General features: G+C 41.0%; 8 protein-coding genes and 1 non-coding gene across 11 annotated transcripts; 5 read left to right on the top strand and 4 right to left on the bottom strand.

Moving 5' to 3' along the window:
* Nucleotides 1-700: 700 nt before the first annotated feature.
* LOC111485057 (protein RKD1-like) lies at nucleotides 701-1987 on the top strand. The gene is made up of 4 exons (XM_023131747.1): nucleotides 701-789; nucleotides 872-1020; nucleotides 1093-1442; nucleotides 1522-1987. Exons 1-4 carry the CDS (start codon nucleotides 701-703, stop codon nucleotides 1852-1854), a joined length of 921 nt encoding a protein of 306 aa, XP_022987515.1. The 3' UTR covers nucleotides 1855-1987.
* A 57-nt stretch (nucleotides 1988-2044) lies between these two features.
* Nucleotides 2045-4788, top strand: LOC111484807 (pentatricopeptide repeat-containing protein At3g47530). Its single transcript, XM_023131413.1, has one exon. The coding sequence runs from the start codon at nucleotides 2115-2117 to the stop codon at nucleotides 3999-4001; it is 1887 nt and encodes a 628-aa protein (XP_022987181.1). The 5' UTR covers nucleotides 2045-2114; the 3' UTR covers nucleotides 4002-4788.
* On the bottom strand, nucleotides 4734-7137 carry LOC111484814 (malate dehydrogenase, chloroplastic-like). 3 transcript variants are annotated; one of them, XM_023131422.1, is made up of 2 exons: nucleotides 6914-7137; nucleotides 4734-6320 (listed from the first exon to the last, which is right to left on the bottom strand). In XM_023131422.1, the coding sequence occupies exon 2, from the start codon at nucleotides 6268-6270 to the stop codon at nucleotides 5032-5034; it is 1239 nt and encodes a 412-aa protein (XP_022987190.1). In that variant the 5' UTR covers nucleotides 6271-6320; nucleotides 6914-7137; the 3' UTR covers nucleotides 4734-5031. The 3 variants fall into 3 exon arrangements, with proteins under 3 accessions (XP_022987190.1, XP_022987189.1, XP_022987188.1); XM_023131421.1 differs by having other exon boundaries at nucleotides 4734-6362; nucleotides 6914-7136; XM_023131420.1 differs by having other exon boundaries at nucleotides 4734-6278; nucleotides 6914-7135.
* Nucleotides 7138-7465: 328 nt separating this feature from the next.
* Nucleotides 7466-9219, bottom strand: LOC111484810 (geranylgeranyl diphosphate reductase, chloroplastic). The gene is made up of 2 exons (XM_023131417.1): nucleotides 8489-9219; nucleotides 7466-8365 (listed from the first exon to the last, which is right to left on the bottom strand). Exons 1-2 carry the CDS (start codon nucleotides 9182-9184, stop codon nucleotides 7664-7666), a joined length of 1398 nt encoding a protein of 465 aa, XP_022987185.1. The 5' UTR covers nucleotides 9185-9219; the 3' UTR covers nucleotides 7466-7663.
* A 718-nt stretch (nucleotides 9220-9937) lies between these two features.
* Nucleotides 9938-11766, top strand: LOC111484816 (GDSL esterase/lipase At1g74460). The gene is made up of 5 exons (XM_023131425.1): nucleotides 9938-10363; nucleotides 10447-10577; nucleotides 10655-10894; nucleotides 10968-11217; nucleotides 11306-11766. The coding sequence occupies exons 1-5, from the start codon at nucleotides 10120-10122 to the stop codon at nucleotides 11599-11601; spliced, it is 1161 nt and encodes a 386-aa protein (XP_022987193.1). The 5' UTR covers nucleotides 9938-10119; the 3' UTR covers nucleotides 11602-11766.
* Nucleotides 11767-13862: 2096 nt separating this feature from the next.
* Nucleotides 13863-16732, top strand: LOC111484811 (cyclic dof factor 3-like). The gene is made up of 2 exons (XM_023131418.1): nucleotides 13863-14116; nucleotides 15070-16732. Exons 1-2 carry the CDS (start codon nucleotides 13976-13978, stop codon nucleotides 16303-16305), a joined length of 1377 nt encoding a protein of 458 aa, XP_022987186.1. The 5' UTR covers nucleotides 13863-13975; the 3' UTR covers nucleotides 16306-16732.
* Nucleotides 16733-19964: 3232 nt separating this feature from the next.
* LOC111484821 (chlorophyll a-b binding protein 4, chloroplastic) lies at nucleotides 19965-21276 on the bottom strand. Its single transcript, XM_023131432.1, has 3 exons — nucleotides 20909-21276; nucleotides 20392-20807; nucleotides 19965-20311 (listed from the first exon to the last, which is right to left on the bottom strand). Exons 1-3 carry the CDS (start codon nucleotides 21112-21114, stop codon nucleotides 20175-20177), a joined length of 759 nt encoding a protein of 252 aa, XP_022987200.1. The 5' UTR covers nucleotides 21115-21276; the 3' UTR covers nucleotides 19965-20174.
* A 757-nt stretch (nucleotides 21277-22033) lies between these two features.
* Nucleotides 22034-23582, bottom strand: LOC111484818 (expansin-A1-like). Its single transcript, XM_023131427.1, has 4 exons — nucleotides 23461-23582; nucleotides 23236-23378; nucleotides 22825-23137; nucleotides 22034-22760 (listed from the first exon to the last, which is right to left on the bottom strand). Exons 1-4 carry the CDS (start codon nucleotides 23565-23567, stop codon nucleotides 22454-22456), a joined length of 870 nt encoding a protein of 289 aa, XP_022987195.1. The 5' UTR covers nucleotides 23568-23582; the 3' UTR covers nucleotides 22034-22453.
* Nucleotides 23583-25844: 2262 nt separating this feature from the next.
* On the top strand, nucleotides 25845-25929 carry LOC111485843. The gene has a single exon (XR_002718739.1). It is a non-coding gene; the product is annotated as a small nucleolar RNA R44/J54/Z268 family (small nucleolar RNA).
* The last annotated feature ends 29 nt before the right edge of the window (nucleotides 25930-25958 follow it).

Raw genomic sequence — 25958 nt, 5'->3', positions numbered from 1 at the left:
CTAAGTTGTCTCTAATCCCAATTAATGAGATGGGTTTCGATTAAATACCCACATTCCCCAATGATTTAAGAGGACGATGCGTTACATTGCATTACAATCACCATCCCATCTACCTTAACTACTAACATCCACTTCCATCAATGACTCAACTCGGTCCTCTAAACTGCAGTCAATGGAATTGTAATGATCAATCCCAGACTGACATGGTTAAGACCCCTAAAAAGCCTTAGATTCTTGTTCATCATTCTTTTTCATGTTTTTAGTGCCTTCTTTCCATTGGTTATCTTAATTATAATGTGTTCTATAAGAAGAAAATAAAAAAAATAATAATAATGCCAAGAACACGGCTCAGATTCCACTACTGTTCATCATTAATTAAAAATCCAAAACTGATATATATATATATATATATATTTGTTTTAGTTTATAAAATCTTGTAACTCTCATAAGCACACACCGTAATGCAATAAATGAAAATTGATGATCATAAACATATAAGAAATTATGATATCTCTATCTGTTCATGCATGGGGACTGTGGTTTTTATGCCCCTTTGCCGGCGCACGTTCTCCAATTCTTCCCTTCCCCAATTCATCGTACCATTTTCTGAGCATTATATATCCCCCATTTTCTGCCTCTTCTTCTTCCCTTCCTTCCATATTTCACTTCTTTTCTCTGTTTTGGTGATCGATCGCGACGAATGGGCGCCACTTGGAGGCCGAAGTGTGAAGCCATGGCCTTTGAAGACCCTTTTCCTTTATCATGCCATCTTTCTCCTCTCCATTGTAGGCAAGTTTCACAGCTTCTAATTTCATTTCATAATTAACCATTTCTTTCTCTGTTCATCATATTTTAACTTAACTCTATGTAGAACCGACAATTATTCTGCGTTGGATTGGAACTGCAATTTTGGGTTTCCGGACACCTTTTTTGACGTTGTTCCTTTGCTTGAGAGTTGCGCTAATAATGACTCGTTTTTCAACCCCAAGGACATAGATCCTATTAGCACTTTTATATCAGGTGATTCATGGTATACCCATCTGTGATTGTTCATATTTATGTTGAAAAGATTGAAAAGTTTTGATTTTGCAGAAGATGGGGGCGTTGGGATTTGGAGTGAATTCGAGAGTGAAGCATTTGGGCTTGAGGAAGGAAGCGGAGAAAATGGTAATGGAGGGATGGGAAACGAGGGGACGATGATGAGGAAGGCCAAAAGAAAGTGCTGCAGAGAAACGAGCAATAGCAGTGGCAGTGGCAGTGCATCAACAAAAACGTTGTCAAGAGAAGCAATATCTGAGTTCTTCTACATGCCCATAACTCAGGCGGCTAAACAGCTGAATGTCGGACTCACTCTGTTGAAGAAGAGATGCAGAGAATTGGGTATAAGAAGATGGCCTCATAGGAAGCTCATGAGCCTACAGACACTAATCAAGAACGTTAAGGCATGTCTTTCTCTTCATATTTCCCAAGGAATTTGATGCTCTTTTTTTTTGACAAAATTTCGATGGGAAATGAATGCAGGAGCTTCAAAAGGAAGATGGAGATCAGGGAGTGAATAAGTTGAGCAATGTATTGAAGATTTTAGAGAATGAGAAGAAATTAATGGAGGAGAGACCAGATTTGCAGTTGGAGGACAATACAAAGAGGCTTAGACAAGCCTGCTTCAAGGCCAACTACAAGAAACGGAAGCTTTCAGGAACCAACAATGGCTCCCAGTATTTCTCCATTAATGGTGGAATGATTTGCAGAGATGATCAAGAACAAGGGGAGGAGGAGGAAGAAGATGATGAAGAAATGAAATATCTGTTGATGGGTTGCTCGTTTTCGTCGAGTATTGGCAGCCCATTGATGTAATAAAAAAACATTAATGTTCGTTGGATTTGATTGGTCGTTGTGATCGAACACAGCAAAGTTGTAGGATTTGATGAACATTTGATCATAGAAGAAAAGGCAAAGGACTTCAATACAAATTTTAATTTGAATTTAATTTTCTCTATTTTTTTTTTAAATTTATTATTCGTAATATAAAAATTAAATAAAATGCATTACAAGTACATAACGACGGCTGAATTGTCGCTCGAGCGTAACTAAAACGATTCAGCGGCCATTGATAGATGACTGTGATCTTCCGGCGATGCCGTTGTTCGGCGTATCGGCATCCTCATTCTCTTCGCCTTCCTCGTTTCGCATCCACCGCTTCACTCCTTCACTCTCCGATCTCTCTGCTTTCTTCCAAATTTCGTCAACAAAACTCAACGCTTCACTTCGATAGAGAGCCGCTGATTTCTCTCATAAAATCATGCACCCACAAATCACAATTGCTGCAAATCCATGCCCACATGATCCGCACTTCTTTCATTCAAGACCCCATTGTTTCCCTCCGCTTCTTGACTCGCATCGTTTCCGCGCCTTTTCGCGAATTGGGCTATTCGCGAAGATTCTTCTCTCAGCTGACGAACCCATTTGTTTCTCATTACAATACGCTGTTGAGAGCCTATTCGTTGAGCCGTTCACCTCTGGAGGGATTGTACATGTACAGAGATATGGAGAGGCAAGGTGTTCATGCTGATCCTTTGTCTTCTTCCTTTGCCCTTAAGTCGTGTATAAGAATGCTTTCATTATTTAGTGGGATTCAGATTCACGCAAGGATCTTTAGAAATGGGCATCAATCGGATAGTCTTCTGCTCACCTCCATGATGGATTTGTATTCTCATTGTGGCAAACTTAAGGATGCATGCAAACTGTTCGATGAAATTCCTCAAAGAGATGTTGTTGCTTGGAACGTTTTGATTTCGTGTCTAACTCGAAATAAACGAACAAGGGATGCTTTGGGTTTGTTTGAGATCATGCAGAGTCCAACGTATCTCTGCAAACCTGATAAAGTTACCTGTTTACTTCTTCTCCAAGCCTGTGCGGACTTGAATGCATTGGAATTTGGCGAAAGGATTCATAGTCATATTCAACAGCACGGTTATAATACCGAGAGTAATTTGTGCAATTCGCTGATATCCATGTATTCGAGGTGTGGACGTGTGGATAAGGCGTATGAAGTGTTCGATAAAATGCCTGAGAAAAATGTTGTTTCATGGAGTGCGATGATTTCCGGGTTATCAATGAATGGACACGGGAGAGAAGCTATTGAAGCGTTTTGGGCGATGCAAAAGAAGGGTGTTGAGCCTGATGATCACACTTTCACTGCCGTTCTTTCTGCTTGTAGCCATTGTGGTCTGGTTGATGAAGGAATGGCGTTTTTTGATCGTATGAGACAAGAGTTCATGATAGTTCCCACCGTCCATCACTATGGATGTATGGTTGATCTCTTGGGTCGTGCTGGAATGCTCGACCAAGCCTATCAGCTCGTAATGTCAATGGAGGTGAATCCAGATGCGACAATGTGGAGGACCCTTCTTGGAGCTTGCAGAATTCACGGTCATGCAAACCTTGGGGAGCGCGTAATTGAGCATTTGGTTGAACTCAAATCTCAAGAAGCAGGTGATTATGTGCTGCTGCTGAACATTTATTCTTCGGCTGGGAACTGGGACAAGGTAACTGAATTGAGGAAATTCATGAAGGAAAGGGGTATCTATACTACACCCGGCTGCACCACAATAGAACTGAATGGGGTGGTGCATGAGTTTGCTGTGGATGATATTTCGCATCCGATGAAGGACAAGATCTACAAGCAGCTGGATGAGATCAACCAGCAGCTAAAGATTGCAGGTTATGAAGCTGAAATATCATCTGAATTACACAACTTAAAGGCAGAAGATAAGGGGTATGCGCTTTCTTTCCATAGTGAGAAATTGGCCATAGCCTTTGGGGTTCTTGCAACCCCGCCAGGAGGAACCATCAGAGTGGCAAACAATCTTCGTACTTGCCTGGATTGTCATAACTTTGCTAAGTATGTCTCAAGTGTTTATAACAGAAAAGTGGTTGTTAGGGACCGAAGTCAGTTCCATCATTTCCGAGAGGGTCGGTGTTCCTGCAACGATTATTGGTAGCAACACCATCCATTCTCAGATTCTCAGAATATAGACTGACCCACAAGGGAAAATTCCCCAGAGCATTCAGCTTGTTCTAATGGCCACAGGCTTGTTCTGAAGATGGGAAAGTTGCTGTCACAGGCGGGAGGATGATATTACAACAGAAGCTGGATGACAGTTGCCTGTTGGATGCAAAGTTGCTGTCCGACTAAGCTCTTTTGATCATCTGCATTTTGTCTGTTGAATCGAAGTTGGAAAAAATAGCTTGAGTTGCTTCTACAGATGAGTTTCGGGTTTGAATTGAAAATGAGTAACGACTGAATCTCTTTTAAGTTATTAGGCAATGAATCTAATTACAAATTTCCTTCTTCGATTTCTCATTCACTATTTCTGTCCAGTCACTGCTGTCTTAAATTCCATGAGAATGATGATTTAAAAGCTACTAGTTTTCACCACATTTTGTAGGCTTCCGGGACAGATTGTGATGAACTAAACGAGCAACCCAAGTCATACACTAGGAGATCAGTTGCTTGACTAAAGTTTCGGAAGTGACTTGGTCGATGAAAATTATGAGACCTCATATCAGTTAGAGAAGAGAACGAAACATATTTTATAAAGTAGGGTGTGGAAATCTCTCCGCTACTAAGAGGGTAGATTGTGAGGTCCCACATCAGTTAGAGAGGACAATATCTGCTAACGGTGGACAGGCTCGTACCACACAAGGAGTAACAATGAATGGTCTTCTCTCTCGAGAGAACTTTACAAACCAACAGATTCTATATCATTTGGGTATTAACCCAAAAAAGAATCAATCTTAAGAGTCTAAGATGAGGTGCACAGTCTTACCAACCATGTTATTACAAAATTTTCAATCACTAGGAACTCTTATTGAGCGGACTACATTCTTTTTTTGATATTCTACAGCAGCAATTAATATCTCAAAAAGAAGTTCTCCATCAGACGGGGTAAAATGAAAAGCAAACAAAAGGAAGTGCTTGGGATTCAATGCTGTTACGCCCCAAGCATGTTCCGGAAAAGCAAGGTCGTTTTAAGCAGCCACCGAAGGCTTCTGTGTAAAAGCAATGCCCTTCTCAATGCTTGCCTTCAGTTCTGGCTTTAGAGCTTCAAGAGCCTTCTCCTCGTACTCGGTTAAACCCTGTAGATCAGACGTTACAAAGGCTTCAATTCCTTTCCTCCCAAGCTTAACTCTCGATGCAAAGAAGGGAAGCTCAGTTAGATCAGACTGCACAAATGTGCACTCATAGACATCACTGTCTCCATCCAAAGCACGAAGAGATGATTCGACAAATCTTGCTGCAGCATATGCCATTGAAAGGGTAGCAGATCCCGCCCCTGCCTTCGCTTCCACGACCTCAGTTCCCGCATTTTGAATCCTAACAGTCAGTGCTTGAACTTCTTCATCTGTAAAGCTCACTGATGGTTGAGTCTTTGACAGCAAAGGAAGAATTGTTATACCCGCATGCCCCCCAACAACCGGTACATCAACATCAATCAGTTTAAGGTTCTTCTTTTCAGCGACAAACGTGTTTGCCCGGACGACATCCAATGTAGTAACCCCGAAAAGCTTCTTTGGATCAAACACGCCCTTCTGCTTTAGAACTTCTGCTGCTATCGGCACAGTCGAGTTCACAGGGTTGCTAATGATATGAATGAATGCATCAGGACAATTATCAGCGACTGCCTCGACCAAAGTTTTCACTATGCCAGCATTTATGTTAAAGAGATCATCACGAGTCATACCAGGCTTTCTTGGAACCCCAGCAGGTATGACCACAACATCTACATCTTTTAAAGCATTGGCTAATTCAGAGGGTCCAGTGAAAGCCTGAACTTTTGAGGGAGTGTTACAGTGGCTAATATCAGCAGCAACACCCTTAACATTTGCAATATCATAAAGGTTCAGGGTCGAAATTAACGGCGACATCTTGATGAGAAGCGACAGAGGCTGACCTATACCTCCAGCAGCTCCAAGAACAGCCACTTTGTAAGAGGCTTGAGGTTGAAGATTTTTATATACATTCTGGTTCACTCTTTGAGCTGACGGAGCAAGATGACGCCATAGGGCGGTACTGCTCTGGTTCCCTAGGAAAGATGACTCCGAGTCGCATCGAAGAAACGAAGCTGCCTTGAGGCCGCAGAAGCTTGGAAGAGACTCTCGTGAATTGACCCTCAAGGCTGCAGATTTTGATTGAGAAAATGAGATGAGTTTAGAATTATGTGATGCAGTTGCTCCAATGGACAAAGTAGCTGCCGATATTGCTTCCATATCTGACTCTATCAAGGGGAGGCAGGGGAAGTGTCAGTCATTTTCATAATCTGGTGAATCTCCAACAATATAAAACCATCAGAAATGCTAATCTGGTAAGAAGGGTAAGTAAATTCATCTTTTTTGTACAGCAATCAGGAGAATAGATATTCAACTCTAGTAAGAAGAATCAAGACAACTGCTCCAATTTCAACAAGTGGGTTCATATGATTCCTTCAGAAAAATAAAGATCCTAAGAAAACAAGAACCATTCTACGCGAACAACATAAATGTAAAGTCTCAATCCTACGAAACATCGTTTGAGATCTACCCTTCTAGGGGTGGGTGGGAACCAAGACAGAGAACTCCACAAAAGTGAAAATTTCTAACCACTACCTTCCTTTAGCTCATGTTCCAAAATGAAAGGATAAAAGAGTTCCTAATCCAAAACCCAGCTTCATAAACAGAGAACTGAGCTTCCAGAAACGATCGTATAAACAAAATTATGCAATAGTCAGTCAGATCCATAGCATTTGAATCCAACAGAAACAAATCGATCTATGATAAATAATGAATCAACATTCCACCCAAAACAGAGTTCACTCCCGAGGAAGTGAAAAACAAAGAAAGAAAGAAAGAAAGAAAGGAGAAAGAGAAATGGAACCTTGAAACCCAGGAAGATCGTAGCTCGAAATGAAAGAGGAAAGTGGGTAATCGGAGATTTATTAGGCTCCAAAGGGCATTCCCGAAAGTGGAATTGTGGGTCGCAGAAATCTCCGCCTGAAAGCCTTGGGCGTAGCACTTCTTTTTGAATAGCCAAGGTTTATATATATTGTTTCCCTTTCTCTTTCTCTCTACCGTATACACCGCCGTAATGCGAATCCTGCCCCTTTTTCAAGCATTTTCATCCTCCAATCTTAGCCGTTACTTCTCTCCATCGCTTCAACGTTCCCGATTGTCCACTCACTCCCCCCTCTCTCTCTCTCTCTCTCACTGAATAAACTAATACCCAGTTTAAGTTCTAGTTTACTTCTTCTTTTCGTGTCCCTTTTCATATAATAGTTCTTCGTAGCGAATTTGTGATCTAATTCTGTATTAAATTAGTAATTTGAATAAAAAGTAGGAAGGCTTACTTAACACGCAACCCAATGTTCAACCAATAAGAATTAATTGCTTACATATGCTTTATAGAATCAAATTCAATTAATCTAACTAATTGCCTTTTCAACTCCATTGAAGGGTGGCTCTTAATATTGAAAGCAATGGTCTCTTTCATTGCGCACACAGATTTGAGTAAAGGAAAATCAACTCCACAAAAGTGAAGTATGAGGATTCATTAACCTGAAATGATGATCTCTGGGTGCTTTGGGAAGCTAAAGATATATGTTTTTTCTTATAATTAGACACAGTTCTCTCATAAACTGACTTTGTCCATCTCCCTGCTCAGAGCATTGGCTCTCACCAAGCTTCCGATGGTATTGACAGCCAATTTCAAGTCCTCCAATGGGTTCCCAGGCACCACTCTCTTGTACAAGTAACTGTCGAACGTCATCTTCTGCACATACTCGTCCGCGCACATCTCCACAAAAGCTTCCCTCGCCGGATTCGACCTGTAAAACACCTTCTGCAACACATCCAAAACCTTATAAGTCGGCCAGTATGTTTTATCCCACTTCTCCAAGTACTTCCTCAGGTCTGATTCCTCCACCATTCTCTTCCCGTTTTCCGACCCCTCCACGATTGCTTCTGCACACATTCGCCCGCTCTTCGCTGCGAAATATATGCCCTCGCCAGAGCATTTTGTCACGTACCCGGCTGCATCGCCCACCAGTGCCACTCTCCCGGCCAACCTTCGTGGACGTGGGTGCTCTGGGATTGGATGTGCTTCAACTCGGATGATCTTCCCCCCTGAGATCTTGTCTCTCGCTCTGTTTCGTGTGGCTATTTGAAACTTCTTGATATCGGCCTTGTGAGTCACGGTGCCGGTGCCGACGGCGACGTGGTCGCATTTTGGGAACACCCACCCGTAAAAATCCGGCGAAACGTCGTCACCTACGTACATCTCTGCAAGATTCTCGTAATACACCATTTTGTCATCTGGGATTTTGATCCTCTCCTGAAATCAAAAACCCCCAGTACTCTACTTTAACACAGTTCATTCTATTTGGCGAGTAAATACTACAAAATGCCGCTTCAGTAATTTCTCCTTAAATAAACCCTAACCCTAAAATCGATTTACCTGAAATGCGATGGCGTAATCGTAATCGCCGGCGTCAATCGCCTTGGCGACGCGAGAATTGGCTCCGTCGGCACCAATCACGGCGTCAACCTCCAATGTCTTCTTCTCTCCGACGCCTCCTTTCTTTCCATCGTACGAAGTGTAGTGAAGGACATACGGTGAATTTCGTTCTTTCGGAATGTCCAATTTCATGACCAAGCCATTAATCACGTTAGCTCCATTCTCAGCGGCTCGCTCGCGAAGATACGCGTCCAGAACCTCTCGCCGAACCATCCCAATGTACTCGTGAGGTTTCAAGGTCTGGCCGATGTCGACGGCAACGTTCGATGGGGAGATCATCTTCATCTTCGTGACACGGCGGTCAATCAGATCCAACGGGAGATCGAATTCACCAACCATGCACAGCGGAATCGCCCCACCGCAAGGCTTGCAGTTGTCGAGCTTCCGCTCGAACAGGAAAGTCTCAACGCCACCCTTGGCGAGAGTTTCAGCGGCCGATCCTCCAGCAGGGCCGCCGCCAACCACCGCAACTCTGAGGTTGCGGCCGGCGATTTTAGGGCTAGTTTTGGCAGCGGAAACATAAAATCGACGCCGAAATTGGGGGTTCGGGGTGGCCTTCGTTTGAGTGACGAAATGGGGCTTCTCAGGCGACGATTGACGGAGTCCGGTGAAGGATTTGAGCGCTACGGAGGCCATTTCGTCGAGCAGGGGAGTGAAACTCGAAATGGAGTAATGGGGGTTGGAGTGCGATGCGTGATTTTTATATATTTAACGGATATGGTTTGAGATATGAGTGTGTGCTGGCCGTTGGATGGAGAGAATGGACGATGGATATTAGAATTGGATAATTGAACTAGATTCTTAGGATACCCTTTTTCATATATTTAATTTATTTAATTATAGTTAGTAATATTCGACTAGCATTGTGCCACGTTTCCACTCTCTTAGCTTTGTTTGTAGCTCTTCCACGGGAGAAAAGATATCATTCATGCAGCCAATTAATTAACGCCAACTCAGCTACGAACCTACGTGTCGTGGCTTACCGTCCTTGCCTCCATAAAAAAAACAATAAAAACAAAATTGTTTGAAAAATATCACTATGACAAAATAAAATAAACCCATTTCGTGCTATCACTGATCACGCCACCTTTTGGTTGCAGTTTTGTGAGAAAAACCTCATGGGGAATTGGAGTTTTTTTTTTTTAAGGTCCACCGCTACTACATATTGTCTATTTCGTTATTGGATGTTGTCGGTGTGTCAGTTACGCATCGCCATCGACCTCTCCGTTTTAAAACGCATCTCAATCCACCCCTTTAAAGCGTAGTAGCTCTATACGTTCATACTAAAATGCATCTGCCTTTGGATGGTTTTCCAGGGTTATTGCGATCTGGTGCGAGATAACACTTCTAAAGTTCATCTTTTTAAAAGAATGTTAATAATTCTTAAGCCCACGGTTGAAGCAACCTGAAGTAGGTCACCATCTGAGCCCAGAATTTTCAAAAACCAAAGTAGCTGCAGTAGGTTTGAATCACCAATTGTTTGTTTATCAACCCAACAACATCCTATCCTCTCTTAAAACCTTCACAATCGACCACCATGCCCACGCCCAATTCACCCTTCCTCATCAACCATGAACTCCTCTGCACCATCACTCTGTTTCCTGCTATTCACCCTCTTAGCAGCCGCCGCCATTCCCAGCTGCCACTGCAAGACGGTGCAGTTCATATTCGGCGACTCACTCTCCGACGTTGGAAATAATATGTACCTTTCAAGGAGCTTAGCTCAGGCAAACTTGCCCTGGTACGGCATTGACTTCGGCAATGGACTCCCCAATGGAAGGTTCAGCAATGGCCGCACTGTTGCAGACATTATCGGTATCCTGATTAACCCCACCCTCCCCTTTAATTATATCATTAATTTTGTTACTTTTCACTAATCTCCAATCATTTTATCACAGGGGATGAAATGGGTCTACCCAGACCACCGGCTTTTCTCGATCCCTCGTTAAGTGAAGATGTAATTCTGGAAAATGGAGTGAATTACGCATCTGGGGGTGGAGGAATCTTGAACGAAACTGGGGGCTACTTCGTGAGTTTCGAATTCATACCCAAATTAACAAATTAAAAGAAGCAATTTATTAAGATATAGATTGAATTAACCTGCAGATTCAGCGGTTTGGTCTGTACAAACAAATTCAGCTCTTCCGAGGGACGCAAGAACTGATCAAAGCCAAAATCGGGAAAGAAAAGGCCAAGGAGTTCTTCGAAGAAGCTCGATACGTGGTTGCTTTGGGAAGCAACGATTTCATTAACAATTATCTCATGCCCGTTTACTCCGATTCGTGGAAATACAACGATCAAACATTCATCACTTATTTGATGGAAACCCTTCGCGATCAACTCAAGGTTCTTAATTTCTAAAGTAAACACCCACTTCAAATTAAAAACCTCCGTTTTCTAATGGGTTTTTGTTTTGCAGTTGTTATACAGTTTGGGGGCAAGGCAATTGATGGCGTTTGGGCTGGGTCCAATGGGCTGCATTCCGCTGCAAAGAGTACTCAGTTCATCCGGCGATTGCCAAGACAGAACCAACAATTTGGCCCTCAGCTTCAACAAAGCTGCCAGTGGCCTTCTTGATGGCCTCGCCACCAGGCTTCCAAATGCCACCTACAAATTCGGAGATGCTTATGATGTTGTCGCCGACGTTATTAGCAACCCCGGCAAATATGGTATGGAAAATAACAAACAAGAAACAAACAGAATTACCATACGGTTCGACCTTTTTAAAAGGAAATGGAAATTGTTTGTTTTGTGCAGGGTTTAGTAACTCGGATTCGCCATGTTGCTCATTTGGGAGGATCCGGCCCGCCCTTACATGCGTTCCGGCGTCGGTGCTGTGCAAAGATAGAAGCAAATATGTGTTTTGGGATGAATATCACCCTTCGGACAAGGCTAACGAGCTGATTGCTAATGAACTCATTAAGAAATTTGGGTTTTCAAGAGTTAATCAAAACGGAGCTCCATCTCCAGCCCCTGAAGCTGATCCGGATCCAGCCCCAGCTCCGGCGGCGGATCCATCTCCTTCTCCATTGATTTCTCCTTCCCCACAGTGACTTCAAATTTTTCTCTTGTTTCCAGACCTTTGTCTTAAGAACTTTTCCAATACTTATTCTGTGCCTTCTTTTTATTATTATTATTATTGTACTATGTGATTTTTGTTTCAATTCTGATTGGCTAACAATGGTAAAAAATTGATGCTTCCAATAATAACAAGATTCGACAGCTCTATGTTTTTTTTTTTTTCGGGAATTCGAGACATGAGTCATAATCCTTCAAGTTCATCGATATTAAATATTGTTTACTTTGAGATGCGCCTACTAGATAAACATTTTCATATCTTTATAAGGAAAGATTCGTTTCCTGTTCCACCAATGTAGAGAAACATTTTCATATCTTTATAAGAAAAGATTTGTTTCCCTCTTCAACTAATGTGGGATCTCATAGTTGACGTCTTGCGTATCTCCATAATGGTTTTAAAACGTTTCCTTCTCCAACTAATGTGGGATTTCATAGTTGACATCTTGCATATCTCCATCATGGTTTTAAAACGTTCCTTTCTCCAACTAATGTGGGATCTCACAATCGACCTGTTACGTACTGTCGTCACGATTTTAAAACGTACCTTCTAGAAAGAGGTTTCCATACCATTATAAGGAATACTTCGTTTCCTCTACGTGTTACGTATAGAAAGAGGTTTTATACTATTATAAGGAATACTTCGTTCCCCTCTCCAACAAAGGTGGAATCTCACAGTCGGCGTGTTACGTATAGAAAGAGGTTTCATATCATTATAGGGAATATTTCGTTCCCCGCTCAAACCAAGGTGGAATCTCAGAGTCAGCCTATTACGTATCGTCGTCAATCTTACAGTTTTAAAACACGTCTATTAGGGAGAGGTTTCCACACCTTTATAAGAAATTTTTCGTTACTCTCTTCAACCAACGTGGGATCTCAAAGTCAGCTCGTTACGTATTGTCATCAGCTTCAAGGTTTTAAAACGCGCAAGAGAAAGATTTCCACACCCTTATAAGGAATGTTTCGTTCTCCTCTCGAACCAATGTGGGATCTCCTAGTCGGCCCGTTACATATCGTCGTTAGCCTCACGGTTTTAAACTATGTCTACTAGGAAGATGTTTCCACGCTCTTATAACAAATGTTTCGTTCCCCTCTCCAACTAATGTGGATCTGAAGTGTATTATTTTATAATTTCTAACATGTAGGAAAAGAATATATGTTTTTTTTAATTAAAACAATGTCTAAAATTAAAATGGTTGCATGAGAGGCGTAAGCGTAAAGATATGAGAAATTAAATTATTACGAGAAGTGAGGAAGATTTTTTTTTGGTATATTTTTTAAACAAGAAAAGTAGAGCTTATTATAATGAGCACTTACCAAGTGTCACACCCTCAAATTAATGCTCAACATTAAACATTAAATCAATACCTTAATACATTGTTTTAATTATAAATACTTGGTTAATTATCCTCCAACCGCCCACGCGACCGTCCTTATTATTAAGATAATGTAATTGGAAAAACTTTACCCATGAAGTAGACATATTAATTAGTTTTATGTTTTATTATTAAATTAATTGCATTTTATTTTAATTTTTAATTAAAAAACTGTTGACTCTTTTTACACCGAAAGACAAAAGGGTTTTGTTTGCATTGCTTTTTAATTACTCTTACGTGGTCCAATAGCATAAATTTCTATATTTAAAAGCCATCACTAGTGGGACACGTGTCGCGTTGTGTAAAAGAGAATTTAGCTCGGAGACAAAGTGCAGTGAAAGGTAAAAGCTGTAGATTTGTCCCACGTGTCGAATTTTGAAGACGTGGAGGGAGGATTAGACGTATTAGTAGTTTGACTACTTGGGAAAAAGTTGGGAAGCTTTTTCCATGCGTGGGCCACGTCGGAAAATAAAAAGTAGGAATTTTTACTATTTTCCTTTATTTACTTTTCTTTTTCCAATAATTTGATCCAAAATTTATGTAGTTTTGGAATTTCATGTGCTTTTAATTCGTCGAAAAATAGATGGTGATTTTTTAAAAAAATAAATATGAGGAAAAAATTAGTCAAGATACACTTAAAAATAATTAGGAAAGGGAATATAAAAAGGGGGAAAATGGAGAAATTAAGCAATATAATAGTTTAATTAATAAAAGAAAAAAGGGAGAAGGGTGCACCAAAATGTGCGTGCAACCGAGAATCAGAATACGAAGGAACTTGTGGCTGATAATGAAAATGGGACGATGACGTGGCATCCACCTCTTGCTTAAACGGATCAAAAACGAGGACCGAGTTGCCCAATGCCAGCCCAGACTGCCTCCAATATCCAATATCATCCAATATCCAATTCCTTTTTCTCTCTCTCGATTTTCGTTTCCTTTTCTCTTCCTTTCCCTGTTCTTTTCGTCTTCAAAAAAAATGCTGGAAATTAAGGACCCTGCGATTAAGATTTTCGGCAAGGAGATTCAACTTCCGGCCGACTGTGAAGTTCCGTTGATCGAAAGTGACGATTCGGATTCTAGTTCCCAGAAAGAAAATCGAGATGAGGCAGTAGAAAAGGTACAGTTCAGTTAATCAATATTTTGTACACTCAGACCTGAATTCCTCCTGTTTGTTTTACCCAATTTTGTACCAGCGCTTGTGCTTCTGAGCTTCTTTTTTCGCTATTTCCCTCTTTCCCTTTTTTCCTATTTGGTGATTACGGTACTCTGGCAGGGCGGTTCGCGTGTTGACCGTTTAGATGTTCTTCAGATTTTACTGTTTCCGGTTTTTGATTGGTTGTTTGTTAACACCTTCTCAAGCAGATTTCGAACCCTTTCGCTGCCAAGTATCCTAATCTGGCATTTTGGGGGGTCCTAATTGATATTAATTTTGGTTTTCATGTTTGAAGATTAGGAACGTTCAAAGGGGGAAAATTGAACCCGCAATTCTTTTGGATTCAAAGATCGAACCCTGCATCAATCTATCTTGTCTTCGGTTCCTTTTTTTTTTCCCATTTGAAACGGCAAATCGGTGATTTTCCACTCTTAAAAACAAAAATTTGAACCACAGAAAGTTACCCAGCTATAATTTGTTCGAGCTATAAACTTGAAATTGTCATTCCTCTTGTTTATCGTTTCTTTGGAATATCCTATTCCTCGCAATTAGTAGTGAGATGTTCTCTATTGTCTTCAAATTTATATGGCTTTTCTCAGGTTTCGGTGGAATCCATAATTTGTTATCTGTTTGACTTTGTACTTTGATAATAAACCAGTGTATACACCAACCTCCCCAACCCAAAAGAGAGAAAGAAGAAGAAAATATTGGGACAATACTCACGATTTGAAAACAAGTGTGAATTAAAGATCATTACTGTTAATTCTCATACGTTCTTATACTGCCAACTCTAGTGTCCTTAATCTGCTATGAGGTGGAGCTTTCTCGCTGACATGACTGATTTCTGATATATAAATTTTGAAGTTATATGGTATCTGTAGTATCTAAAGAGTATTAAGAACTGTTTCAATTTTTAGGATGTAGGAAAAGCCACTGAGAATTCAGCTGCAAAAGAAGAAACTCTACATGATTCGGAGGATTCTGCATGTGTACAAACGGCTAATGAGGCACACATGAATCCTGAAGTGCTATCAATGAATGAGAATGACAAACCAGAGAAGGAACAAAATGACGCACCCAACTCAAAAGAGAAATTGAAGAAGCCAGACAAAATACTTCCATGTCCCCGCTGCAATAGCATGGAAACCAAGTTTTGTTATTACAATAATTATAATGTCAACCAACCACGCCATTTTTGCAAAGCCTGTCAAAGATATTGGACTGAAGGCGGTAATAGGAGAAATGTCCCTGTTGGAGCTGGCCGCCGAAAGAACAAGAACTCTGCCTCACATTACCGTCATATTACAATCTCAGAGGCTCTTCAAGCTGCACAAATGGATATTCCCAATGGGGTCAACCACCTACCATCCAAAAGCAATGGCCGAGTCCTCAATTTTAGTGCAAACACATCTGTGTGTGAATCTATGGCCACTGTCCTCAATCCTCCGGAAAGAAAGGTCTTGAATGGAACTAGGAATGAATTTCATAGACTCGAAGACCAAGGAATTAAAGCACCTTGTAAGGGTGGGGAAACTGGCGATGATTGTTCCAGTGCATCTTCAGTGACTGTGTCAAGTTCAACGGAGGAAGGAGCTAGGAAGTGCCCTCAAGAACCACAGATGCAGAACATCAATGGTTTCCCTCAAATCCCATATCTTCCCGGTGTTCCTTGGCCTTGTACATGGAATGCACCACTACCTCCACCGGCATTCTTCCCTCCTGGAGTTCCTTTATCATTCTATCCTGCGACATACTGGAGCTGTAGCGTTCCAGGTGCTTGGAATGTACCTTGGTTCTCTCCACATCCCTGTTCTCCAAACTCTGGTCCAATTTCTCTTATACTAGGGAAGCATTCCAGAGATGGTGACAAACTCCAGGCTGATAATTCTGGGAGGGAAGAGCCTCCAAAACAGAAAAAAGGATCTGTTTTGGTTCCCAAAACTTTGAGGATTGATGATCCAAATGAAGCCGCTAAGAGTTCGATATGGGAGACACTTGGTATTAAGAATGATTCAACCAAAGCTGTTAATCTGTCTAAGATCTTCCAATCAAAGGGTGGTCAAAAGAATAGTGTATCTGAAGTGTTATCTCCTGTTTTGCAAGCCAACCCTGCAGCGTTCTCAAGATCTCTTACTTTCCGTGAGCATTCGTGAATGGTATTTTAGTGATGTAAAATTTTAGTCCACTTTATAAGGGAAGTTGGATTTTTCTCCCTTAATCTGCCTTAGGGGTCACTTTCCTTCCTCCTCCGTATAATTAATTTTTCAGGTTCATTGTAAAAACCTCTGTAACTTCAGAAGCTAAAGCATCAAGTGGAGACAAGCATCAATCTCAAGCTTCATCTGCCCAAGAAGCCATCCAGTTTTTCAAGAATCCTGGTATTGTTGTCTCTATAGAAAGAGTAGCAGGCATTGCTTCCTTTTTTTTTTTCTTTCTTTTTTTAATGTTTTGAGTTTGTGGGTTTGCTAGCCATCCTTTTGCTGTACATATCTTTACATATGTGAATATAGCTGAAGTAGAGTTGCAGCAAAAGTTTCTCAGATGTATAAAAATGCAGTTAAAGTTTGCTTCAATTTTGATGATGGCTATCCCTTTGCATTCTCCTCCTGGCTGGATAACCAAACCCAAACTTCAAATCATTGTATTAATAAGATCTAAAGAAATGAGTGTCATCTTTCACCTGGAAATATACAAACAACCATATAGCAGGACCCATATCTGTCACTGTCAAAAGATGAAGATGTCTTTCAATATCTCAAAATAATGCCAACTGCCAGGACAAGATGAAATATTCCACACAGCTAAGCATGTCAAAAGTAGAGTGTCAATTGGTGAGCCACCAAAAAGGCTCCTAGAAGAGTAGGTCTGAGTTTGAACCCTCAGTAGATATCAGACCAACCAAAAATAACACAGGAAAAGTGAAGTCCCTTTCCCCTTCAATCCCTACAAAACACCAAAAAAACTTACTTCAAAAGACTGGATCACAGAAACACCTTTCTTTTCCACTCTTTTTCATTTCTACTGGTAAAACATACAAACTTGGATGGAAGGTTTCTGACCCTTGATCTGAAGTGATAAACTTGGGTTCTCCTTTTCCAAATCCTTTTCCCTTGCCTCCCTCTTTTGTGGAAAAAAAGATGTTAGATGATCAAAATGTCACACAAAAACTAGTATTTTCACTTAAACAAAGATGATAAACGTCATCGTCGTCCGTGATCGATGAGCAAAGGAATATGTAGATATTTTGTTAGTAGGATGAAATATAAACCACATATTATGCAGAAAATCAGCTGCTGTAGGACCCAGAAGCTAATGCCACAAATCATTCTTGGGATTTCTCTTGATATTTCTCTATTTTTCCTTTTGCTGTTTTCTCTCCCATGTGAAAACTACCGTCCATTGCTTCACATCCATAAGCTTATCTTTGGTTTAGTTCTGAGGGAAGTTAGCGAATTTATTGCTATTTGTTCAATTGAATTTATTGCTATTTGTTCAATTCTGGTGAGCCTGGTTGTCCATTTGCACTGAAACTCTCACTCAGTGAAAGAAACATAGATTTCAAATGGCTTTCTGCTTACATTTCAGTTTTCTTTTATTCTTTCTTTCTTTCTTTTTTCCATCTTCAGTTAAACAATATGAAATCTCTGTCTCAATCACTAAAGTTAAACCCAAAGAATGGGTTATCAACTTTACACCGTGACTTGTATTATATTTGTACTGTGCGAGTAAAATCCAACCATTAGTGCTATTTCCACTATCATCAAGTGCATGCTTTCAAATATCTGAAAAGAAAGGTCTTTCTTTTATGTAATCTGATTATTTTTATCAATATGGTCAGAAGCTTTTACTCCATGAAATCCCACCATCTCCACCCTAAATTATTGGCTTTTCAGCCAAAGTTGACTTATTCAGAAGAAATTGCCCAAAGCTCACAGGGATTAAGAGTCAACTTCCCACTATAACACGTCTTTCTGCTTATGCTTTCTATGCCATATTATAGATTGTTTTAGAAGTCTAAATGCTCCTAATAGCCAACTACATCGTAGCAGGCTCCTATTTAGCAGTAGCTGTTAGTGTTTAGAACCCATAAGAAATCTTGATTAATTCGAAAAGAAGATCAAATGTTAGGAACCACAAACTTCTACAATGGTGTGATATTATCCACTTTGAGCCTACGCTCTCGTGGATTTGTTTTTAGTTTCCCTAAAAGGCCTCATACCAATGGAAATTATTCCTTACTTATAAATCTATGATAATCCCCTTAATTAGCCAATGTGAGACTCCCTCCCAAGGATCCTCAACGTGGAAATGATTGGAACAGATGAAAGTAATGAATCCCATCCACTAAGTTACTTAATGACCCAGTTTCTTTGGTGTTCCTCTGACATTTGATTGAATAAAAGTAGGTAGAAATTCCGTTGTTTGAAAAAGCATCCACAAGAAAGAAGTGTGGATGTGAAGCATCACTTCCCCATAACCCAAAGAAAAAGAAGAAAGGAACATCCAATTTCTCTACTACCTGATAGTGGGATTGCTAAGAATTTTAACTTTACAAATGTATTCCCAATTTCCACTTTCACTTCCATTTTATGCTTTTGCTTTCACTTCTTTGATCTTTCCTTCCCAATACGTTGAACTTCCTTTTGAACACTGACCCTTCAATCATAGGTTCTACACAGATCACTCATGAAGGCATAAAGCAAAGCTTCTACATAATACTGTATGCAGCCAATGAGCTTGTTGTTCGCATAATAAGAACATTTCAATCTTTTTTTTGTTAAGTTTCCACGTCTCATACTGGAATCTATTCTACCTACAGGTATTACTATTATAACTCAATTGGTCATATGTTCTTGTGAGATCACTTATTGGTTAGAGAGGGGAACAAAAACATTCCTTATAAGGGTGTGAAAACCTCTCCCTAGCAGATGAGTTTTAAAACCGTGAGATTGATGGCGATACGTAAGGGGCCAAATCGGGCAATATCTACTGACGATGGGTTTACGCAGTTACAAATGGTATTAAAGCCAGTCAGCCGACGGTGTGCCAGCAAAGGCGCTGAGCCTCCAAGATGGTGGATTGTGAGATCACACATCGACTGAGGAGGGGAATGAAACATTCTTTATAAAGGTGCGGAAACCTCTCTCTAGAAGACATGTTTTAAAATCGTGAGATTGACGGTAATATCTATTAATGGTGGGCTTTGGCTGTTACAATTCTACACCCTCTTGAGTCTTGTTCACGATGTACACTACCATTGGCAAACAGTTCAAGAACATCCATTTCCCCACCCGTAGATTATTTAAACACAATGACCATATAATATCACTTCCAAGGTTGCATGATATACAGCCATCAAAAGATATATAGTCAGAACGTAGTCTGCTGACTGCTAAACAACACTACAAACAAGAAGGTGGTGAAATTATGAATTTGGGAGAATTCTTTCATGCAATAATGTTTATTTTCCCTTTTCTGCAACAAAAACTTACTCCAAATGTATAATTTAAACTGTTATGAAATATGAAAGACAGTTAGCGTGGTATTTTTGTATCTGATTGGTCCCTCTTGAAGCATTAACAGACATCATCTAATCCAGCCCAGAACAGCAGATCCCAAGTTAAAGAAGAACAATCAACGATGATCAGCTAAGGAACAGTTTTTATCCTTTCAGTGTACTTCAAAGCTGAAGTTCGAAAAAGGGGCGAGGCGTTCTTCGATTTTTTGTAAGATGTTTACAATATCTTGACTAGTTAAGACTATCTCGTTAGAATTATAAGAAAGTTTTGATGATTTAGAGTTTGAATATGAATGAAGCTGCAAAAGGCAATTCATGTTCATGGAATGTGTAATAAGTGGAAGGATCATGTCATTTAAACAACATCCAAGCTACATGGGAAGCCTCCCACCACTGTACACTGAGATCCACTATGTTGTTTCATATCACATTCCAAAAACAAGCTCTCAAAACAATCTCAACCATTTACTTTTAACACACCAACCTTCTTCCTACAAACCAAATTTAGTTGCCACTAAACGTCTGCACAATGGTGTTGTGCCATGGGTCAGAAATGTGCTGCAAAAGGTTCTCAAACGGCCCCTTCCCTGTCACGTTGTGTTGCACAATGAACCCCAAAAACGCCAACATCGCAAGCCTCCCTGTACAAGAAATAAACACCAATTCATATCATAAGACAAATCTGGAGTTTATATCTGAAGGTTTAGTTGTAAGAGCTTACCATTGGCTAGTTCCTTCTCTTTGGCTTCCTGAGTGGGAGCGAAATTGAGGGGGTTGAAAATCCCACCGGGGTAACCCACTTCATTTGGGGGCAAACTGTATTGCTTGAAAATGGGGTCTTGGTTCACGCTGCCGGGGTTCTTGATGTCCTGCCACCTTCGGATTTCCACGTAATGGAAAAGGATGAACTCGATCACGAACAGAGTCGAAGACGATGCGAAGTACTCTGCTTTCCCGGCGTCGTACCATTGAGGAGCGTTGATGATTCCAATCTTCGTGAAAACCTCCGGCAGAAGCATTCCGGCGACACCCAGCATAGCCCACCGGCCGTTCACCAACTCCGCTTGCACGAACCACTTCAAGTTCTCTGGGTCTTCGGCTAGAGACAGTGGGTCAAATCCATTATCCCCTGGAAGACTGCATTTCGTTTAACCATTGGCTTAGGAGAAAACCCAATTTTTCCAATCACTTCTAATTTGTAACGCAAGTTAAGAGTAGATTTTTAGTGTATGGTTTACCTGCCATTTAAGTATGCCGGAGATGGCAGACCAGGCAACCACTCTCCCTTCTTGGCTTCAACCTTGAAGGATGAAGAAGACGAAGCAGCGACTGGTTTAACCGACAGCATACGGTGGAGTTTGCCGGAAGAACCAGTAAGGAATCTCGATCGGGCGGCGCATGGCCGGAAAACGGCGGCGGAAGCTTGAGTAGTGACGGTGGCCATCTCTACTGAACGATCTACTTTTGTGTGGGGGAGATTGAGGAAGAAATGGGGGAGTAATTTGGAGGCCTTTGTAACATCACTTCCATGCTAAGTTTGTGGTTCTTGTTCGCTCTTCAGATCTGAGGGTTCATTCACGAGATTTTCACGATCTAACGGCTGGAAATTGGTCGGGAGTTTTGGACTGCTCGAAGGGGACGACGGGGCCTTATCGCTTTATCCTTTGAGTAATATCTTCAATCTGTTTCTATGCTTCCATTGGTTGATTAATGATAATGTGGGGCCACACGTTTCCTACGTGGGGGGGTCTCCTGCCAGAGAGACGGTTGAGGAATATATCCACGTGGAATCTTGACTTGCCAATTGGACTATGACAAGTGGCTCTCCAATCAGAAGAAATCTCCCCTTTAAACAATTTTTAAAAAATGCGCTTAAATTGGGGCTTTGCGAGGTCCAGTGGGCTTGGTTAAAAGTTGGGCCTCAAATTGACCACTTTGGTAATATGCTTATTTCCTAAAGGTGTCACTTTTTTGTACCAAACTTGGAGTGGCTTGAGTTGTCACTAAAACTTAAATGGTGTTAGGATTCATGGGAGCTTGAAGACCCATAAATGCACTTGTGGCCTTGAGATGTCATACACCTTCGGCAGAAAAATGAACAAATGCACCTGTGTTACCCTGCACGTTCGTGACATTGCAGTGTTCTTCCAGAGAGTTGTTCTTATATTCTTTGCTGTTGTAACTCTAGCTATCCAGTTTTTGGTGCTTGAAAGTCAATTACTTTTCCGATTTTGTAGCAACCCAAGCTACTAATAGTTAATATTGTCCGCATTAGCTAGTTTCAACACGCTTATTAAGAATATTTCGTTCTAATCTTGAATCGAAGGAGAATCCTCTCAATTTTTCTTTAAAACACTCCTCCATGAAAATAGGACACCAAATCTAGAAGAACATTAATAGGTATCAAAAGAGATGTAGTTACAGACATCTCTTAATACAGCCTCTTGAGTTAACCAACCTAATACAAAACTACATATTATAAACCCCACACACTCCCATGTCCTAAGCTATAACGCAGAAACAAAGTGGCGGGTGTCAAATGCCTACCGCTGCCACCATCTTTCACACTGCCATTGCCTTCAAAACACACAGCAGAACCCCAAGCCCAAACCCACAAACTCTCTCTAAAACACTAAATACCAAAGCAAAGGGAGAAAGAGGACACATTAAAAACAGTGCCCACTCCAACACTGCAAATTTCTAGCACAACTTCCTAAAAGGTTTTTAAAAAGACTTGAGGAAAATAAACTCTGTTCTGTTTTCTTCTGATGTTGCCTTCCGGCTCATGGGAACTGCAGCCCACTAAATGTCTGACCGAATCTCCACCCACCTGGCACTACGCCGTTGGATATCACCGTCCGCCCATCGCCGGTGGTTACTTTGAACGATAGCCTTTGTCCATCCAGATACGAATTGCTCTGCCAGTTCTGGCCCCAGTTCCTTGACATTGCTTCCCACCCTGTTTTCGACCCTTTGATCCACACTCCATGAACATCCCCAGCGCCCCCGACGTTGGTTATAAGAACTAAATTGAAGTATGAATGGCCGTTGATTGTGAATCTGATGCCTCCTTTCTTCTGACAAGAAACCCTGCATTTGTATATCTGCTTAGTCTCTTTTTCACTTTAGCGATGAGTTAAAACAAATTTAGTACCTTCTGTATGCCACTGGGACAATGCCGGCTTTGTAATGGGCGATTTGCTGGAAGACGGGCTGGGAGAGATCGAAATGGTGCTGTGGAGGGTTACACCAGCCGCCGGCGTTGTTGGGGAGCGCGTTGTTTGGTGGACAAAAGTTGGTGGCAGTGACCACAATGGAGCTTGAAAGACACCATCTTGCGTCATTTACGCACTTGATTTCGAAGCAAGCCCCACAGCTCAGTCCATTGTTGAATAGGGCTGTGCTCAGAGCTGCTGTGTTCGTCCCATATCCCTGGCTGTATAGGTTTCCATACCCACAAGCCCCTCCTGCAACAACAAAAAGTAAACATCAGAAATGCCTGTGGTTGTAAACTTCAGCTCGAGGGTTTCTATAAAAATGCGCAAGTTTTAATCTTTTTACATACCCATTGTACCAGCAGCGTCGCCCCCACCGTAGAACGTGGCGTGGGCATCAGTCCAACCTCCTCCTCCATTGTTGCCATGAACAGAATCACATCCCAAAGATAGAAGAAGACCCACCAAGACTAATCCAAGAAACGCCATTTTCCTGCAAAAAAAAACAGTAAATTTCTCGAAGACGAATCTAAAACACCCTTAAAATGCTCTGGGAATTTGATAGATTAATGCACCTGTTTGGAAGGTCTACAATGTGTTTGTGAAAATGCCTAAGACAAAGAAAAGAGGAAGAGGAGGCAAAAGGGCTGATTTGATGAGGCCAGGGGAGGAAGGTTGGCATATATAGAGAAAAGGAGAGGCGAGAAATATTCTTTGGCTATTGCTTTAGCCAACGCCAGGGATAATAACCGACGTGTGGGGGCATCAAACTGCCATGTCCATACAGTTGCTGTCTGTTCTGTGGTGGGGAATAACATCTTTTCATGAAATCACGTGGTTTTCGAAATCTTTTTGAATGAGTATTACTTTTTCCCCAGAAATTTGGTGAACGATTCTACCTTCCAAGAATTTAATAGCGTTTAGAACCCCAAAAAGTTACCTCTTTTCTGCTTTTAATAACAGTTAGACCCTTAAGCGCGCTGCTATACCCATACCCTTTTGCTCTACTAATGCCATTGACAGATCCTTCACTTCCTTATCCTCTCCTCCTAAAAGGACTTTAACCCTTCTTTTTTTTGCCTTTTCTTTAACCTTATTTTGGGCATATTTCTATCATTTCTTAGTTCTAAAGCATTAGCTGCACCTGTTTAGGCGTGCTCTTTGGAGCATTCACGCATGGGAAAGCCAAAAGGAAGGTTAAGTAGGACTCCATTCAAAGGTTTAAATGGGTAGAATGTTGGGTTTGTGGAGCCAAAACCAATTCAAAAGATGAAAAAGAAATGTTTGAATTTGGACATCATTATGCTCTGAACTTGTTCTTGTTTTCCCTCTGTTTCTTTTTAAAATCATCACTTTACAGCCAAAAAGTTGGACGGAGTGAATAAGCAAATTAATTAAGGTTCATACAAATGGTGAATCCATACCCCAAATTCAAAAAGCCGCCTCATTTACTTTCATGAATAACCCTCGTGAACAATCTATCAAAAGAATCCACCTTTTTCACTTTACTGTTCCTCTCGTGTCATTCCATCACTGGATGCCCAAAAACACACAAAATTCAGATCTTTACAATAACCCACCAAACCTTTTGTGGAACCCTAATGCTCTGTTTGGAACATTGTTTGGAAAGCTGCAGTATTGGCAATCACATGGATGATGTAAGGATGAACAGCCCACGTACATTGTGTTTCTGCTTGCATTGAAACCACAAATAATCTACCAAGTCCTTTAACTTTGTATTGGATTCTATGTTATGCGGGACCCTTAGGCCATCCATTTGTTCATCGAGTTCAGGCCATGCCTGTTAGATAAAAACTGAGGTTTGTTTTACACGTTTTTATTAGTTGATTCAATATTAGTTGAATCCTTTAAAAAATATAAAGGCTTCAGCAATTCTCTCTCTCTTATTTTTAGCATTTTTATTTTCTTCTAACAACTTCCCGTCAAATTATTTCCGGATGGTCGAAAAACAACCATGCCTTCCACCTGCCTCTTCATATCTGTCAAAGCAGATGGGGATGCTCCGCCGGTGGCACGTTGCCGCGAGTGGCTGTTGCAGTGCTAACTGCATTTTGCTCTGTTTACTGCACAAGCAGCTTGTACTCTCCCCTGCTTTACTGTTCTTCTCGATATCATAAAAACCCTCTCTTTCTCTCTATTTCTCTCCTTTTGTTTTGGTCATTTCACTTTCTCTCTGTTAAGATATGTTTTTCTTTCAAATGGAAAGCACACAGAGCCTAAGCAACAAACGAACCCTATTTAATGTCCGCCAATAATTCTCCCAACGTCCATCGAAAAAGTTAGCAGTAAATTTAAACGCATATTTGAATGCTGCATGCGCGCCTCCCATCCCGCCAATTTCTTTACAACTCCTCTTGTCAATCCGACTTTTCAAACAGAGCCCTTTTACTCCCATCATTTTTTAATTCAAAACTACTTGCTTTACCTTTCACTGCATCAGATGGTCACTTTTTTACTGGGTTTTAGAACTGCAAGGACTATAATTATTGAGTCATTGGGCAGAGAAGTAACCTAACCCAATATTTGATTTGATCAGCACATTCAAGCCCATCACAAAACAAGCAGCCGGTTCAAACCAAATCATGGGCCTTCATACTGGGCTGGAGGCTTCATACACAAATCTTCGTTTCCTTCGGACACTTTGTGCTGATGCCCTTATCTATAATACAACTTCGTTCTGTAAACCCTAGCCTCATTCGCCCCAGTGGCTCTGGATTCTGATGTTTCTTGTGAATCTATCGCCAATGGTTCCAAAGTTTGTTTTTTTGTTCTCGTCGTCTCCACACTGGAGGAAGTTTTCCAATTCTCTTTGCCTGTGATGGTTTTAAATATACTTATTGTTCACTTGATGAACGAGTTCCTTATTATCCTGGCTTTTTCTTCAAGACTTTTACTGTTTATTTGCTTAGTTGTGGATTCCAATTTTCTATTGATCAATTGAGCAAGTGACGATGAAACAGACAGGGACATCAGATCTCAGCTTGAGAATGATGATCGTCTTTTGGGAATCTCTCTGATGCTCACTTATCCTTAGTTTTCACTCTTTATGAAC

The sequence above is a fragment of the Cucurbita maxima genome, unplaced genomic scaffold, assembly GCF_002738345.1.
Source record: "Cucurbita maxima cultivar Rimu unplaced genomic scaffold, Cmax_1.0 Cma_Scf00010, whole genome shotgun sequence".
In the NCBI taxonomy this organism is placed as follows: Eukaryota; Viridiplantae; Streptophyta; class Magnoliopsida; order Cucurbitales; family Cucurbitaceae; genus Cucurbita; species Cucurbita maxima.
This window is presented reverse-complemented; position numbering and strand designations above follow the sequence as displayed.

Coding starts and splice junctions, on each gene's coding strand:
- LOC111484810 (XM_023131417.1), bottom strand. CDS start 9,184: ATGGCCTCCGTAGCGCTCAAATCCTTCACCGGACTCCGTCAATCGTCG. Junction 8,366..8,488: donor ATTACGCCATCGCATTTCAG/GTAAATCGATTT, acceptor TTTTGATTTCAG/GAGAGGATCAAAATCCCAGA.
- LOC111484818 (XM_023131427.1), bottom strand. CDS start 23,567: ATGCCAACCTTCCTCCCCTGGCCTCATCAAATCAGCCCTTTTGCCTCC. Junction 23,379..23,460: donor ATTGTAGACCTTCCAAACAG/GTGCATTAATCT, acceptor TTTTTTTTGCAG/GAAAATGGCGTTTCTTGGAT. Junction 22,761..22,824: donor GTCCCAGTGGCATACAGAAG/GTACTAAATTTG, acceptor ATACAAATGCAG/GGTTTCTTGTCAGAAGAAAG.
- LOC111484811 (XM_023131418.1), top strand. CDS start 13,976: ATGCTGGAAATTAAGGACCCTGCGATTAAGATTTTCGGCAAGGAGATT. Junction 14,117..15,069: donor GAGATGAGGCAGTAGAAAAG/GTACAGTTCAGT, acceptor TTCAATTTTTAG/GATGTAGGAAAAGCCACTGA.
- LOC111485057 (XM_023131747.1), top strand. CDS start 701: ATGGGCGCCACTTGGAGGCCGAAGTGTGAAGCCATGGCCTTTGAAGAC. Junction 790..871: donor CTTTCTCCTCTCCATTGTAG/GCAAGTTTCACA, acceptor AACTCTATGTAG/AACCGACAATTATTCTGCGT. Junction 1,443..1,521: donor CACTAATCAAGAACGTTAAG/GCATGTCTTTCT, acceptor AAATGAATGCAG/GAGCTTCAAAAGGAAGATGG.
- LOC111484816 (XM_023131425.1), top strand. CDS start 10,120: ATGAACTCCTCTGCACCATCACTCTGTTTCCTGCTATTCACCCTCTTA. Junction 10,578..10,654: donor ACGAAACTGGGGGCTACTTC/GTGAGTTTCGAA, acceptor ATTAACCTGCAG/ATTCAGCGGTTTGGTCTGTA. Junction 10,895..10,967: donor CCCTTCGCGATCAACTCAAG/GTTCTTAATTTC, acceptor TTTGTTTTGCAG/TTGTTATACAGTTTGGGGGC.
- LOC111484814 (XM_023131422.1), bottom strand. CDS start 6,270: ATGGAAGCAATATCGGCAGCTACTTTGTCCATTGGAGCAACTGCATCA.
- LOC111484807 (XM_023131413.1), top strand. CDS start 2,115: ATGACTGTGATCTTCCGGCGATGCCGTTGTTCGGCGTATCGGCATCCT.
- LOC111484821 (XM_023131432.1), bottom strand. CDS start 21,114: ATGGCCACCGTCACTACTCAAGCTTCCGCCGCCGTTTTCCGGCCATGC. Junction 20,808..20,908: donor CCGGCATACTTAAATGGCAG/GTAAACCATACA, acceptor AACGAAATGCAG/TCTTCCAGGGGATAATGGAT. Junction 20,312..20,391: donor AGAGAAGGAACTAGCCAATG/GTAAGCTCTTAC, acceptor TTTCTTGTACAG/GGAGGCTTGCGATGTTGGCG.